The sequence below is a fragment of the Colletotrichum costaricense genome (genome assembly GCF_030867565.1).
Source record: "Colletotrichum costaricense strain IMI 309622 chromosome Unknown Scaffold_7.1, whole genome shotgun sequence".
NCBI classification, from domain to species: Eukaryota; Fungi; Ascomycota; class Sordariomycetes; order Glomerellales; family Glomerellaceae; genus Colletotrichum; species Colletotrichum costaricense.
Genome location: NW_026848236.1, coordinates 723,147 through 737,675, shown reverse-complemented (window position 1 = coordinate 737,675; position 14,529 = coordinate 723,147). Strand labels below are relative to the sequence as shown.

Here is a 14,529-nt window from a genome sequence, read left to right as displayed (position 1 = left end):
TCATACGGTATACCCAAAACGAGTCACTGACCATCACCGAGTCCTGACATCGTTCTAAAAAGTACCCGTAATTGCGCCTTTGTATCGTCTGCGCCGAAGCCCACACAGGATTCTTTACCAGCCAGAAACCCACGAGTCGCACTCTTCCATCCTACGACCAGCGCAAGAGGTCGTTGCCGTACGGATAGGCTGTACGAATAGCCCCTCGTCACACCCTCACGGTGCCTTCATTGGCCCGGAGATCTGCACGGCACATCCGCCCCCCGCCAAAAGCTGCGTGTGCGTGGGATAACGCACGCCAGAGCCGAAGCCAACGTCCACTTCCCACGCCAGTTTCGAACAGTCTCATCCCATCTACGAATGCTCTGCCGCCACTCGCTGCAGTCTTAGAGATAGCCTGCCAACACTAGCCCAAAGAGTTAGTGTAGACGCACCTCGTCGCGGCCCAGCCTCCAGCATTCACACGCATCCGCCACTCTCTAAGCGCGCTACAAAGTACTCACGCACTCAGGGTACGGAGTGTAGGTACTGTCCTTTCTGTGGGCTTGTCTTCTGTTCTGCCTCTATCTGCCCGCTTTTGCACAACATACCAGTACCCTGCCAGTCTGCCACTACCTATCCACATCCGTAAGCTGAAAGACATTGAACGGCTGCTACCTTACATTCACATACCACCCACCCCTCTCTCCCGTCCAAAGTCCCCATTCGGTTCCCGTCTTCTTCTCTTCAACATTCCTACAACCTGACGAATTCCTCCAGAAGTACCTAGCGCGCCCGAGAGAGTCAAACTCCAAGCAGCTGCTCGCCAAGACCACCAACACGATCTACGATAATTAGGCATAACGCCCTGGTGCCAATACAGCGACAGTCGCCGCCTTACCGCAACATGACTACGGTCTGAAGGCCCGCTCGCGCCCACCAGCCCACACCACCACCCCTGCCATGTGCCGCGTACCCATACCATCCATACCTGGCATACCATGAGCACCAGCTCGCGCCAACGCTCTGCGACCCGATCTGATACCCAAGACCGAAATTCGAGCCCATTCCCATCTGTGCCTCGATCCAGAGACGAGATACACAATCTCGACGGTTTCGTCTTCAACGTCAACGACTTGCCCACCCATACCTCGACGACGACCTCGACAACACCAAAGATCCTGTCTCCGAACATCAACGGTAACGGCGCGCTCTCGCCGTATCCTCAGCCGAGGAACTCCAACTTTCTTTCCGCCGGCGGTCTTCGCCCGAGGGCCTCGACTGCGAGCTCCGTTCCGACAACACCTCTACTCGGGCTCGATCCCGCGAGGCCAGCCACCAGAGCTGGCCCGCCTCCCCCGCCGGCCATGTATCAAAACACCCAGCGACATGCCTCTTCGACCGACCCCTCGAGACCCTTCCAGGTCCCCCCTCCACCGCCGCCTATGTCGCCGCCCGTGCAAGGCCAGATGAGCAACATGATGTCGATACCTCCTCCGCCCCCGAGATTCCCTTCTGCTCCTGGCGCAACGGGAGGAAGTGGAATGATGCTTCCGCCGCCTCCAGGGCCACCGCCTGGAAGCGCAATGGCAGGCCAAGCACCATGGCACGGCGCCTTTGGGCGCATGTACGACGGTCGTGGCGGCTTCAATATGCCACCTCCCCCACCGGGACAACACCAGGCCTACAATCCAAAGTTACACGCGCAGGTTGCGACGGGAACGACACTATCGATACCGCCGCCACCTCCACCGAACGAACATGTTATGTCGGCAACCTACATACCGCAAGGCGACACGTATGGCGAAGGCGTTGGAATACCTGGTCTAGGCGGCTTTGACGAAAATGCCACATTCTCGGCAACCTCTCAGAGCTCATGGCCTACCAACAGCCAGACCAGCGGCGATACGGCAATGACCACGCCGCAAGACGATGTGTCAGGAGGGAGGGACAGAATGTACGCTCAAGCAATGCACAGCCGTGGGATGTCAACGACCTCCAATGCTACGTCAATTAGCACCTCCAGCATCCACCCAGAGCTGGCGGCGCAATGGCCGTTGGAAAAGGTGCTGCTGTGGCTGGCTACGAATCAATTCTCCAAGGATTGGCAGGAGACTTTCAAGGGGCTTAATCTGCATGGTGCTCACTTCCTTGAGCTCGGTAGTATGCACGGTGGTCGGGGTAACTTTGGCATGATGCACCAGCAAGTGTACCCAAGATTGGCTGTCGAGTGCACAAACAGCGGGACGGGCTGGGATCAGCCGCGGGAGCGAGAAGAAGGCAAAAGAATGCGACGTCTCATCAGAAGCATCGTGACCGGCCGGCCGGCTGACCCTTCCAAAGTCTCGTCGCATGGCCGAAAAGAGTCGGTCAACCACGGCAATAACTTACCTAGCGCTGGGACGGATATGGCAGAGTCTCCCAACGTGAGTATGATTACCCGTGTGGGTGAACACCCAAAGACTGATGGACGGCAGACGCCTATCAAAGCGCCGGGGCCTGGTTTTGGCGGCCGTCGATTTTCGCAAACGAGATCGACGACCATGCCAACTCTAAACAGCACCATGAGTTCGGATTCAAGCCACAGAAACATCATGAAGCAGATTGATGGGGATGGGGTCCGCCGGCAAAGTCCAAATGCCAGCGAGTCCGGCGAGGGCACATTCCGTCCACCCCCCTTGCGGACCGACAGCCCGAACGGCAGTCCAAATCCTCAGAGCGCTTCGCTGTTCCCCTCCTCCGCTGGCAACATGTCAGCGTCTCCTCATTCGACCAAGTTTGGACACAGGTCGAGAAATAGCACAGATTCTGTCTCTTCCAACGCCGCTATTTACGGGTCAGGTATCCCACCTGAAGCTACTCAAATGCTGCGTAGTGGGATGAACATTGCAGACATCATTCAAGCCACTCGAAACGGCGAGCCTCGGCGGCTCGGGCAAGACGGAGGGCGTCCATCGCCGCAGGATTCTACTGGCGATCGTTCAGCCGGCACCGAGCCTCCGTCCTCTGCTAAGGATTCTAAGAGTTTCCTCAGTCTCAGCTTCTTGTCGAGAAAGAACAAGCAAAAGAAAGAAGACGGCTTCCCAAGCCCCGACGACATGGAATCGCCGACGTCTCCAGCTCTCAGCTTCAAGCCTCATTCTTTTGGCTCCCGCTTTGGAAACAACAGCGAAACCTCTTTGGACATTCGACCTGGATCCAGTTTTGATGTTCACGAAAAGGACTCGGCCAAGTCTAGACGTCCTGGCCCTAACAGAGTGTTTGCGCTGGCTACCTTGGACGGATACAATTATCGCATGTGCGACATCACCGAGGCCGAATCGGCCATGGACCTTCGTCTCGTCATTTGTAGCAACTTGGGTCTGATGGATGCCACGACATCTCAAATTTACCTCACAGAGCTTGGCAAATTTAACCATGAGAACCCTCTGGACGACCAGAAACTCCTAAATAATCGCAAGCATAGGGCCGATGCAACAGGGGCTCTCAAGTTCTTCATCCGTCAAGGTGGAAATGCGCCTCAAGGCTCTAGCCACGCCAATGGCAACCCAACGCATACATCCCTTGACGAGGAGGCATACAACCGACTGAACGGGTTGTCGCGGACAAGATCCAGCTCTTCTCCCCCAACATCGAGGCAAAACACCATGACCGGCGAAAGGGTAGATGACAAGATGCTTGCTCAAGAAGCAAGCGAGTATCGTGCCGAGATGGAGCGTAAGCAGCGTGAGTACCTCGAAAAGAGACGTAAAGCTGCTGGTTCCGGCAACACGCCAGAGAGTGCTACTACGCCGTATGGTATTCACGGCAGGACCGTCGATTTCGACCAGCCACGCCAATCACCTTACGAGGACAAGAAGCCGGAAGTGCTGTTCCCCGTACGGAAGCCTCCTGCGCCGCCGAGTGACCCATCAGCTACCTTACTCAAAGCCAACTCATTGAGTCGGAAGACGGGGCATGCGATGCGGTCGTCTGCCGATGGAGCTCCTACGCCGCGACGGCCCTCGACTCTGTTCGAGGACATGGAGCTCCCCGGCCAGAACGGAGACCGTAAAAAGAAGACTTCGAGCCAGCCTGTCGCCGGGATTGGTGCAGCACTTGTGGGCATGGGCAGAGGCCTTGGGGCAGTTGGCGTTAACGCTAACCGAAGATCCAAGTCGCCCAACCGAGTGTCATCGCAACCGGCTTTAGGCAACGAATACTCAGACCGAGGTAAGGGAGCTATTTCATCTGTTGACTTTGCGAAGTCGTTTTCGGGCCGAGACAGCCCTCAATCAGCGTTGTCTGGCTCGCCCGGCACTCTGACATGGAGTCGCGGGAACATGCCCTTCTTTGTGCCGGACTACTCTCCCGAGGGTACTCCGATCCCGCGGAGGCAATCTAAGAAAGGAATGGCAGCTAAAACAAACCAAACAGTACACAGAGTTGCCTCGCGCGAGATCAGCCCCAGCTCCATGAACCCCCCACCATTTCCCCAGAGTGCACCACCCCAGCCTCACCGTCGCAAGTCTCACGGGCCGGACTTTGACTTCCTCGAATCCGAAGTCAGCTTTGAGAAGCCTGCTCCGCCACCTGCTCCAGAGCGTGCCGATGATTCAGGGGATGACTCAGATGATGGCCTGTTTGCAATTCCCATCGCTGCTGCCAAGCCCAAGCCGACAAAGATCACTCGTATTTTTGACGGCGACGATTCGCCTGATGAATCGACTGACAAGCGGCCAAACTTGACGGTGAATACGTCTAGATCTAAGGGAAAGCAGCTTTCAGTGTCATTCACGTCTCCCAAGTCCTTGGGCAGTGCAAGCAATAGAACCCCCGAAGGCGAAGAAGAAGACGCTCTCATGAGTGCCAGGAGCGGTAAGAGTTCACGCAGAACTCCAAACACGCCTCAGTCGGAGTCTGAGGATAGTAAGCTGGGCAGGAGGAAGTCTTTTGTAGAGAAGGATGTCTGGGCCAACCGCCCGACCACCGACGCCCTTATTAACAACCTCGATGACTTCTTCCCCAACCTGGATCTTGATCAACCCGTACTGGAAGAAGGCGAGGCAGAGGCCAACCCACCGTCTCCCATCGCTGAGGGAGAGGAGAAGGAAGCCTCTAAACGTCCGGCGCCACCCCAGTCACCACCAAGTCTTCGTGCGGCCATTTCCAATAATCGATCATTTTACAACGACAACGATACGCTTGGATCGGATGAGTCTACTCTCAAGGCACTTGAGCGTCCTGCGTCGGTCGCGTCGGTTGCACAAAGGAGTGTTCGACGCTCAGGCGGCCTAGGCCGGATGAAGTCCATTCGTGAGGTTGCCCGTGGCGCTCATGAGGCTAATAAGCGGTTCACCACGACGACAACTACACAACCTGGCCAGGCTACCCAGAACACATCAGTACTGATGAGGAGAAAGAGCACAAAGATGTTCAATGCCAATATTGTACAAATTCGGCCCGATCAGCGAGGCAGCATGGTCATGCCGCAGATTCCCCAGGACACCATCCCCAAACGCCAAACCACATTCCGGTGGTTCAAGGGCCAACTTATCGGCAAGGGTACCTATGGCCGTGTCTATCTCGGTATGAATGCTACGACCGGAGAATTCTTGGCTGTCAAGGAAGTCGAGGTCAACCCCAAGGCTGCGCAGGGCGACAAGGCAAAGATGCGTGAGCTGGTGGCAGCTCTCGATCAGGAGATCGAGACAATGCAGCATCTTGACCACGTAAACATTGTGCAATACCTTGGATGCGAGCGTAAGGAGACCTCTATCAGTATTTTCCTCGAGTACATTTCTGGTGGCAGTATCGGATCTTGCCTGCGCAAGCACGGCAAATTTGAGGAGTCTGTCGTCTCATCACTCACTCGGCAGATGCTTTCTGGTCTTGCGTACCTTCACAGAGAGGGTATTTTGCATCGCGACCTCAAGGCGGACAATATCTTGCTAGACCTCGACGGAACTTGCAAGATTTCAGATTTCGGTATCTCAAAGAAGACGGACAACATTTACGGCAACGACAAGTCCAACTCGATGCAGGGCTCAGTGTTCTGGATGGCACCAGAGGTTATCCGCTCTGAAGGCAAGGGCTACAGCGCCAAGGTCGACATCTGGAGTTTGGGCTGCGTTGTCCTGGAGATGTTCGCTGGTCGACGACCTTGGTCCAAAGAGGAAGCCGTCGGAGCCATCTACAAGATCGCCAATGGAGAGACGCCGCCTATCCCTGATGAAGTTCGGGAAACAATCAGTCCACTGGCCATCGCTTTCATGCTGGACTGTTTCACTGTGTAAGTCTGATCCCATATGGTCATTAGTCCAGTACTAACTTTCGATAGAAACCCGCTGGAGCGGCCTACAGCAGATGTCCTGCTTTCGCAGCACCCGTTCTGCGAGCTGGACCCTAATTACAACTTTTTCGATACGGTGTTGTACTCCAAGATTCGCGGGAAAGACGTCTAGGGGAGAGAGGCCTTGGAGAGCTCACTGTGAGCTCTGTGAGAAAAGAAACAGGATGCGTGTGTAGCGGAGACCGCGTCAGGGCGGTAGATTTTGGGCGGACTCGTCGTGAAAATGCCTGTTTTAAGACGCTCGTTGGTCGTTGCAGCGATGGCGCAAGGGGAGTCGCATTCGGATCACTGGTTTTGTCTCGCAAAGCGTGTACTTTCTTGGTGCTCGTCTGCTTCTTGAATATTTATTTAAGTAGAGTGCGCCTCTGCTGGGCGGCCCGAACTCCGCCCAGAACTCGGGGCTGGCGTAGTACATATCGAGGCGGCCAGTAATTACATGGAAAGGGCAAAAGAATCCCCTCAAAGCAACCCTCCACGGAGCGACTGTTCTATTATGCTTGAAGTCGCTGGTCATTGTTGTTATTTTACTTCTAATTGATTAACTACTATAATCCGTTAGTTGTCAGTCGCAGTCAGAGTGGTACGTTGAGGTAACTAAGGTACCTATTCATAGGTACCTATCGTAGGTAAGGTACCTTACCTTATCAGATGGATTGGAATTCCTTATCTTATCGAATAGTGGTGATGTAAAGCTTATGGCTACCTACCTACCCAGTGCTAAGGTAGGTGCCACGTCGGGGAGCTGCTATGCTCAAAGCGGGGCATGATGTAATAAGGGAGGTGTTGATGGTGGGGCACTGCCCACTGTAGCGCTCACCACAGCTCATGCCTCACTGAGCCTCTCATGCGAGGGTTTACTGCAAGAGAAGGCACCAACGGGAATCTCACTTCATCCGCCAACACACACCAGGGCTGGATCAACACACTGTAAATCCCGAACCTCTGTTCTCGGTCTCTTATTTTCCTTCACGTTCTTTCTTCCTCTCACTCGCGGCCTTCCAGCACCACGGTGATGCCCCACCTTTGGAAGAATACCTCACGTTCATGATTCACGACATCTGTCACTAGCCACGATGTCCGGGGCCAAGGCTGTGCTGAAGGCCATTGGCGACTCCGTGAAGCAGCAAAAATGGGATGATGCTATTCAGAAGGCGACTGACTTTCTTGAGCGGGAGCCAAAGAACTACCAAGCGTAAGGGCTCGTTGGATTTCCTGCGTCTCTACACCGAAGGCAGCTGCTGACACTGGCCGCAGGACCATCTTCCTCGCTTTTGCCCTCGACAAGAAGAGCCGTGTCGATGACGCGGAGAAGGCTTACAAGTCTGCGGCTTCACTACGACCAAAGGACAGCCAGGCATGGCAAGGCCTCATCAAGCTCTACGAGAAGCAAGACCGCAAACGCTTAGCCGCATACCAGCAGGCTGCCATCAGCTTGGCTGAGATTTACCGTGATGCAGAAGACATGTACAAGTGTCAAGATGTCATTGATAAGTTCATTGACTTTGCGAGATCTCAAGGGGATACTTCGCAATACATCGAAGCTCTCAGTGTCATCTTGCCCGGGAGTCCGATTTACCCTGCTCTCGAGGGTCGCGTTCCACACCCGGCCAAAACCTACGAGACCATGGCGCAGATGATTGAGACGGACGAGAAGAAGCGCATAAATACACTCATTGGCGAACGACGGACAAGGATCGGCGCGCGCCTGACTGAGGTCACTCTCGAGGTCAAGCGTGAAGTCATAGCTCAGAGCAAGCTCGAGTTCGTCTACCACCAGCTGATCAACTGGACGAACGATGACGATCTCCGGCGGAAATATGAAGAAAAGCTTCTCCAGTACTGCTACGACCGCCTCCTGGTCGCACCACACGGCCCGGAAAAGGGTCAGGCTCTTCAAGCTGTCCTGAAACTGGCGCTTGACATGGTCATCATCAAGCACCCCTTCCGGCTTGCCTGGGAGATTGCCATTGACTACAAGGACGCCAAAGAGATCAAGGAATGGGACGTCAATATGCTGAGAGACTATTGCACGTTCTTCCCCGAGACCGATCTCTACAAAGTCATTACCGGCTTTCTTACGAGTAGCATCTCTCCCTTCCCTAAGCCAACACCGGCGGCTCTCGAAGCGGAGGAAACCGAGGAGGAGAGCGAGGACGACGAGGGAGGCGGCGTTTCCATGGTGCCTCTCACCGAACAGGATAGAATCCTTATGATGACTGAGGGCATCACTACGTCGAACTCACTATTCGCTCACCGATTAATGGGAGAGTACTACCAGCATTTGGAGGAATACGAAACGACGGTTGAACTGATGCGAAAGTCGATGGGACACATCAAAACGGAGAGAAACAAGACTGGCATGTCGTTCCAGAATACCCACGATGCCTTCTCTTTGTACTTGGCAACAGGGTTGGTGTTCTTCCAGTCACCGAGACATCACACTGAGGCCAAGTCGCTGTTTGAAGGGGTTCTATCACATGATCCGTCGTCTACTCCAGCCTTGATTGGTGTCGGTCTCATCTACGAAGAGGAGGAGGATTACGACGACGCCATAGATTTCTTTGGGCGTGCTCTGGAGAGAGACCCCTCCAACCTACGGGTCAAGACCGAATCTGCCTGGGTCCAGGCGCTCAAAGGAGACTTTGAGACTGCAAAGGCAGAGCTGGAGGATTCGCTGCCTCTCATCGAGGAGATGCCTACGCCTTCGAAGGAGCTTCTCGCGCAGACACAGTATCGACTAGGTTCATGCATCTGGAACATTGACACATCAAAGGCAGCACGCAAAAGCCGCACCGGCGCTTACTTGTACTTCTTGGACGCCTTGAAGAACAATCTCAACTTTGCGCCAGCCTACACGAGCCTAGGTGTCTACTACGCCGACTACGCCAAAGACAAGAAGAGAGCCAGACGCTGCTTCCAAAAGGCTGTAGAGCTCTCTGCTTCCGAGGTCGAAGCCGCCAAGCGTCTTGCTGAGTCTTTTGCTGACGAGGGCGACTGGGACAGAGTCGAGCTTGTGGCGCAGCGTGTGGTTGACTCTGGAAAGGTCAAGCCGCCCCCGGGCTCGAAGAGGAAGGGCATCAGCTGGCCCTTCTCTGCCCTTGGCGTAGCAGAGCTGAACAAGCAGGATTTCCACAAGTCTATTGTGTCTTTCCAGTCTGCACTGAGAATCCACCCAGAGGACTACCACTCGTGGGTCGGCCTGGGCGAAAGCTACTACTCTTCCGGCCGATACATCGCAGCCACCAAGGCGATTCTCAACGCCCAGAAGCTGGAGGAGACTGCGCCTGCCGAGACTCTGGGCGACACTTGGTTCACCAAGTACATGCTTGCTAATGTCAAGCGTGAGCTGGCTGAATTCGATGAGGCCGTCGCTCTGTACCAGGATGTCATTGAGGGCCGCCCTGATGAGGACGGAGTTGCCATTGCCCTAATACAGACCATGGTTGACAGTGCTCTCGACAGTGTAGAAAAGGGCCTGTTTGGCAAGGCGGTGCACCTCGCCATCGACACGATAGACTTTGCATCAAAGGCCGCTCCTAGCGTCACCGAGACCTTCAACTTCTGGAAGTCGCTCGCGGATGCTTGCTCCGTCTTTTCCGCGGTACAAAGCCGAGCGGTTGACTTCCCAGCAGGTGTAATCATGACACTGATCGACAGTGGCGACAAGGAGGCATATGACCTCTTTGCCGACGTGGATAACGTCGGAACCGGTGTCATATCTGCGAAGGGCTTGTTCTCTGAAGATGAGAGACTTGGTGTTGATCTGACAAGATGCATCCACGCAACCATCTTGTGTCATAAGCGGGCAATCCACGTCTCTGCAAACGACTTGCATGCCCAAGCAGTCGCATATTACAACCTTGGCTGGGCCGAGCACCGGGCTCACATTTGCTTGCCCTCGAGCATCAGGAAGAAGTCGAGCGTCTACTTGAAGACAGCCATGAAGTGCTTCAAGCGAGCCATTGAACTGGAAGCCGGTAACCCGGATTTCTGGAACTCTTTGGGTGTCGTCACGAGCGAGATCAACCCGGCCGTCTCGCAGCACTCGTTCGTTCGCAGCTTACACCTGAACGAGAGAAGCCCGGCAGCCTGGACCAACCTCGGCACCCTCGCCCTTCTCCAGAACGACGTGCAGCTCGCGAACGAAGCCTTTAACCGGGCGCAGTCAACTGATCCCGACTACGCGCACGCGTGGCTCGGCCAGGGTTTTGTGGCACTCTTGTACGGAAAGGTCAAGGAGGCCAGGGGCCTGTTCACGCACGCCATGGAGATCGCCGAGGCATCGTCGGTGCTCACCAGACGCCAGTACTCGGTGGCCGTGTTCGACTTCATCCTGGGCACGACGTCTGCCAACATCGCCTCCCTGATTCAGCCCATCTTCGGCCTCGGCCAGCTCAACAGCCTGAAGCCACAGGACCTCGCGTACGGACACCTGTCAGCCATGTTCCTGGAGCGGACCCATGATACGGGAAAGGCGGTGGAGACGCTGGAGAAGATCTGCGGCATTCTCGAGTCCGACTACGAGGTCACTGAGTCCCCGCAGTCCCTCGCGCATTTCGCGCTGGCCAAGACCGACCTGGCGCGGTCCTACCTCGCCGCGGGCGCATTCGAGCAAGCCATCGAGTGCGGCGAGATGGCGATTCAGCTGAGCGCCGACGAGTCCGACAACGAGCTGAGCAGGGAAGAGCGCAAGAAGGCGCGACTTTCGGCGCACTTGACCGTCGGGCTGGCGCAGTACTACAGCGAGGATGTCAACGAGGCGCTCCTGTGCTTCGAGTCGGCGCTCGAGGAGTCCGACAACAACCCCGATGCGGTCTGTCTCCTCGCGCAGGTGCTCTGGGCCACGGGCGCCGAAGAGTCCCGCGAAAAGGCTCGTGTCGCGCTATTCGATGTCATTGAGAAACAGCCCGACCACGTCCAGTCCGTCCTCCTGCTCGGCGTCATCGCCATCCTGGACAACGACGAGGAGTCGGTCGAGGCCGTCGTGTCGGAGCTGCAGGGGCTGCGGACGAGCCACAACGTCGGAGACGCGGAGCAGTCGCAGATCGGCGAGGTTCTCAACGCTATCGCGAAGCTCGGGGATTCGAGCACGGAGGAAGATGTCATGACGCAGATCCAGACGGATATCATGCTCTATCCTCACCTGCCTCACGGCTGGTCGAACCTGGCCGAGTTTAGCGGGGAGCAACATGCTGCGGCGATGGCGTTGACTGTGGCTAAGAAGGCAGCGCCGCCTAGGGGTACGCTTGAGGCGGAGAGTTTGGCAAAGGCGTATGCTGGGACGGGAGTCGCGGCAGATGCGCAGACGGCCATCTTCTTGGCTCCTTGGAAGCCTGATGGTTGGAACTCTTTGCGGGAGGCTGTTTATGGCAACTAGTCCAGATGAAGTGCTGATATTACCGTTATTGCTGCTGAACCGAAAAGGATAGGTGAAGGGTTCACGTACAGGGTCAATTTTGACCAGATATGGATCAGAAAGCGGCTCTTCATGAGACGTGTTAGAGTTTGCTGCAAGCTAGCCTACGAATAAAAAAAAAAGAATAAAAGGGAATCTGTCCTGCCCGATTTCCCATGAGCAAATAAAGCAAGGGGGTATCAATGCCAAACTCCAAGTGATGCCACACTCACACCGGTTTCCTCAAGCCATATCACCTTTCCCCCTCGACAACCTCCTTCAACCTCGCCATCCGCCCCTCGATCCAAGCCTTCTGCCACGCATCGACCTTGCCCCCAAGCATCACGCACTTATCCGGCTCTAGCAACACCGTGCCCCTCGCCACGACCGTCCCCTTCTTGAGCACAATCTTCTCGCCGATATTTGTGCTCCCGATCCCAATCTTGTCTATCCGTCTGAGCTCCAGCGCGTAAATCTTGTTGCCCTTGAAGTCTTGCAATATCAGCCTGTGGGTAGCGTTCCGTCTCTGCTGCTGTTGTGGTTGGATGGCTCTACTACCCGCCCTAACAGCATTCCCTCCGCCGCCGGTGCCCTCGTCGATATTATCATACTCGGGCTCCTCAGTGGCAGCAGCAAGTCTCACGACCCTCCGCCCCGTCGTCTGCTCCCCCCTCGCGACGGCCTCGAGCTCCTCGACCTGTTCCCAGCGCGAGAGGCTCAGGTTCTCGACGTCGAGAACCTGGCAGGGGACGTCTCGTTGCAGGGTCAACTCGGGTTGATCGGTGGTTGTCGTGGGGAGACTCGCAGTGGCGGAGGGTTCGAGGAGGCCCGGCGTCGTGAGGTCCGAGGCGAGGAGGCGGGCTTTGGCGGTCGCGATGAGGGAGGGGAGAGGGGGGGTCGGGACGCGCGAGGTCAGGGTTGTGGTCCAGGGTAGGGAGGGGGTCGGGAAGGATTGGGTTTGGAGAGCGGAGCGGATCTTGGATGTGTATTCCATGTTATCTTTCATGTGCCGGTTCAGGTTTGGTGAGTGTCTACATCCTGAGCCTATCGAGAGGGAAGTTTGTTGTTTGCTTTCGAATGAGTTTAGGTTGGAGATGGAGAAGAATAAAGCTTCAGTGGGGTAAGCTACCCCAAAATCTCTAAAACCCTGGGCGCGCACCCCCCCCACTGCAGATCCTGGGCGTTTAGCATGTGTCAATTAGCGCAGCCTCGCTGTGCAGCTGAAGTTCAGGGGGCGCTTCCCCACAGGAGCTCTGTCGCGGACCTATCGCCTGCATCCCCGTCGTCCTCCCAAGGTCAGCCTCGCTTCCTTCGATCTGTCACTACCATCCAACTCTACGCAAACACCTAGAACAGAACACCTCCGACCAATCCCTCAATTGGCTTCCTGTGCTTTTTGATTTTGCAACGATCGAAAGAAGGTCTCTCACGCAAGGCCGCCTGTATCCCACCAAGATGTCCACAATCGCATCCCCGCGCGAACCGCCAGCCCTCACCCGCCGCGTCTCAGCACAACCACACACCCCGACATCCTCAACCAGACCCTCCCTCGACACCCCCCGCTCCCTCACAAGCTCCCCGAACCCAGGCTCCTCCGCGACCTTCGGCAACGGAACCGGCCCCGGGGGCGCCGCGCCAGCGCCCTCCAAGCGCGCGAACCGAGCCGCCCTCCGCGAGTACTACAACCTCAAGAAGGCTGCCGCAGCCGGCGGGAACGGCACGCCCCCTTCGCTAGAAATCACAGAAGACCACGAGCGCCACGCGGAGCACTCCGAGGTCCCGCCCAGCGAGCTCGACAGCCCGTCATTTGACGCCGAGGCCTACGTGCGCAAGGCGCTGGCGGAGAACACGCTTGACGATTTGTTGAGGGTGTATACCCGCGTGCTGGGCGAGATCCGGGCGCTGGACGCGGAGAAGAAGGCGCTGGTGTATGATAATTACTCCAAGCTTATATCCGCGACGGAGACGATTCGCAAGGTAAGCAAGAGAACAGAGTCTCATTTTTAGTCTTTGGCTATTTCATGAATCCCAGAGAGAGTCAAGTCCCCAAGCGAAATACAGACAAGAAAAGATCAGAAAGAACGATAAAAGCTAAACGGAACCCTTGGGGGCATGTGAAAATAGATGCGCGCAAATATGGACCCCCTGAACCCCATGGCCTCGACCCTCGACCCTGCGATCGCGGGTATCTATGCCCAGGCGAGCTCGATCCGCGAAGCGCTGCGTAAGACGGTTGTGCCGCCGACGTCGAAGGAGCGCGAGGATGAGGCGGCGGTAGCGACGCGGCGGAGGACGCGGGAGCTCGCGAGGGAGGTGTTGGGAACGCCTGAGAAGCTGCGAAGGCTGGTGAAGGAGGGCAAGGTTGAGGAGGCAAGGAGTGCGTGGGAGATGCCGAGGCGGCTGCTGGAGGTCTGGAAGGAGAAGGGCGTCGGCGGGAAGGATGTTGCTGAGTGTCTTGAAGAGGGGGATGCGGCGTTGAGGGTTGGTGGTTCTGGGGAGAGCAGCGTGAGGGCTTCAAAGGATAGCGTGAGATCGTGAGGTGTCTTGTTCTTGGTGTCGTGTTTGGGGTTTGCGAGCATAGCGATGGCGTTATTTGGTGTTGGGGCTTGGCGCAACTTTTATGGTTTGAGCAAAAGAGATAGATTCGCCAAATAGATTTGGACAAAAATCACAGATTTCACAGATTTACTTCATCACTTCAGTCCACGTAACAGCATCTTCACGGATCAAGTCGGACCTTACGTGCACAAATAAGGCATATCTGTCCTCGGCGGTATGGCTTAGCCATCGCAGCGATGTCGACACGGGACTCGAATCGTTCGAA

At 56.1% G+C, this 14,529-nt stretch overlaps 4 protein-coding genes across 4 annotated transcripts; 3 read left to right on the top strand and 1 right to left on the bottom strand.

Moving 5' to 3' along the window:
- Window positions 1-980: 980 nt before the first annotated feature.
- Window positions 981-6,422, top strand: CCOS01_07451 (uncharacterized protein; the record flags this gene model as incomplete). Its single annotated transcript, XM_060455617.1, has 2 exons — window positions 981-6,250; window positions 6,299-6,422. The coding sequence occupies 2 exons, from the start codon at window positions 981-983 to the stop codon at window positions 6,420-6,422; spliced, it is 5,394 nt and encodes a 1,797-aa protein (XP_060313509.1).
- Window positions 6,423-7,383: 961 nt separating this feature from the next.
- CCOS01_07450 (tetratricopeptide) lies at window positions 7,384-11,687 on the top strand (the record flags this gene model as incomplete). The annotated part of the gene is made up of 2 exons (XM_060455616.1): window positions 7,384-7,502; window positions 7,565-11,687. The coding sequence occupies 2 exons, from the start codon at window positions 7,384-7,386 to the stop codon at window positions 11,685-11,687; spliced, it is 4,242 nt and encodes a 1,413-aa protein (XP_060313508.1).
- A 271-nt stretch (window positions 11,688-11,958) lies between these two features.
- CCOS01_07449 (RecQ mediated genome instability protein Rmi1) lies at window positions 11,959-12,699 on the bottom strand (the record flags this gene model as incomplete). Its single annotated transcript, XM_060455615.1, has 1 exon — window positions 11,959-12,699. One exon carries the CDS (start codon window positions 12,697-12,699, stop codon window positions 11,959-11,961), a length of 741 nt encoding a protein of 246 aa, XP_060313507.1.
- Window positions 12,700-13,160: 461 nt separating this feature from the next.
- Window positions 13,161-14,243, top strand: CCOS01_07448 (uncharacterized protein; the record flags this gene model as incomplete). The annotated part of the gene is made up of 2 exons (XM_060455614.1): window positions 13,161-13,682; window positions 13,830-14,243. The coding sequence occupies 2 exons, from the start codon at window positions 13,161-13,163 to the stop codon at window positions 14,241-14,243; spliced, it is 936 nt and encodes a 311-aa protein (XP_060313506.1).
- Between the last annotated feature and the right edge of the window lie 286 nt (window positions 14,244-14,529).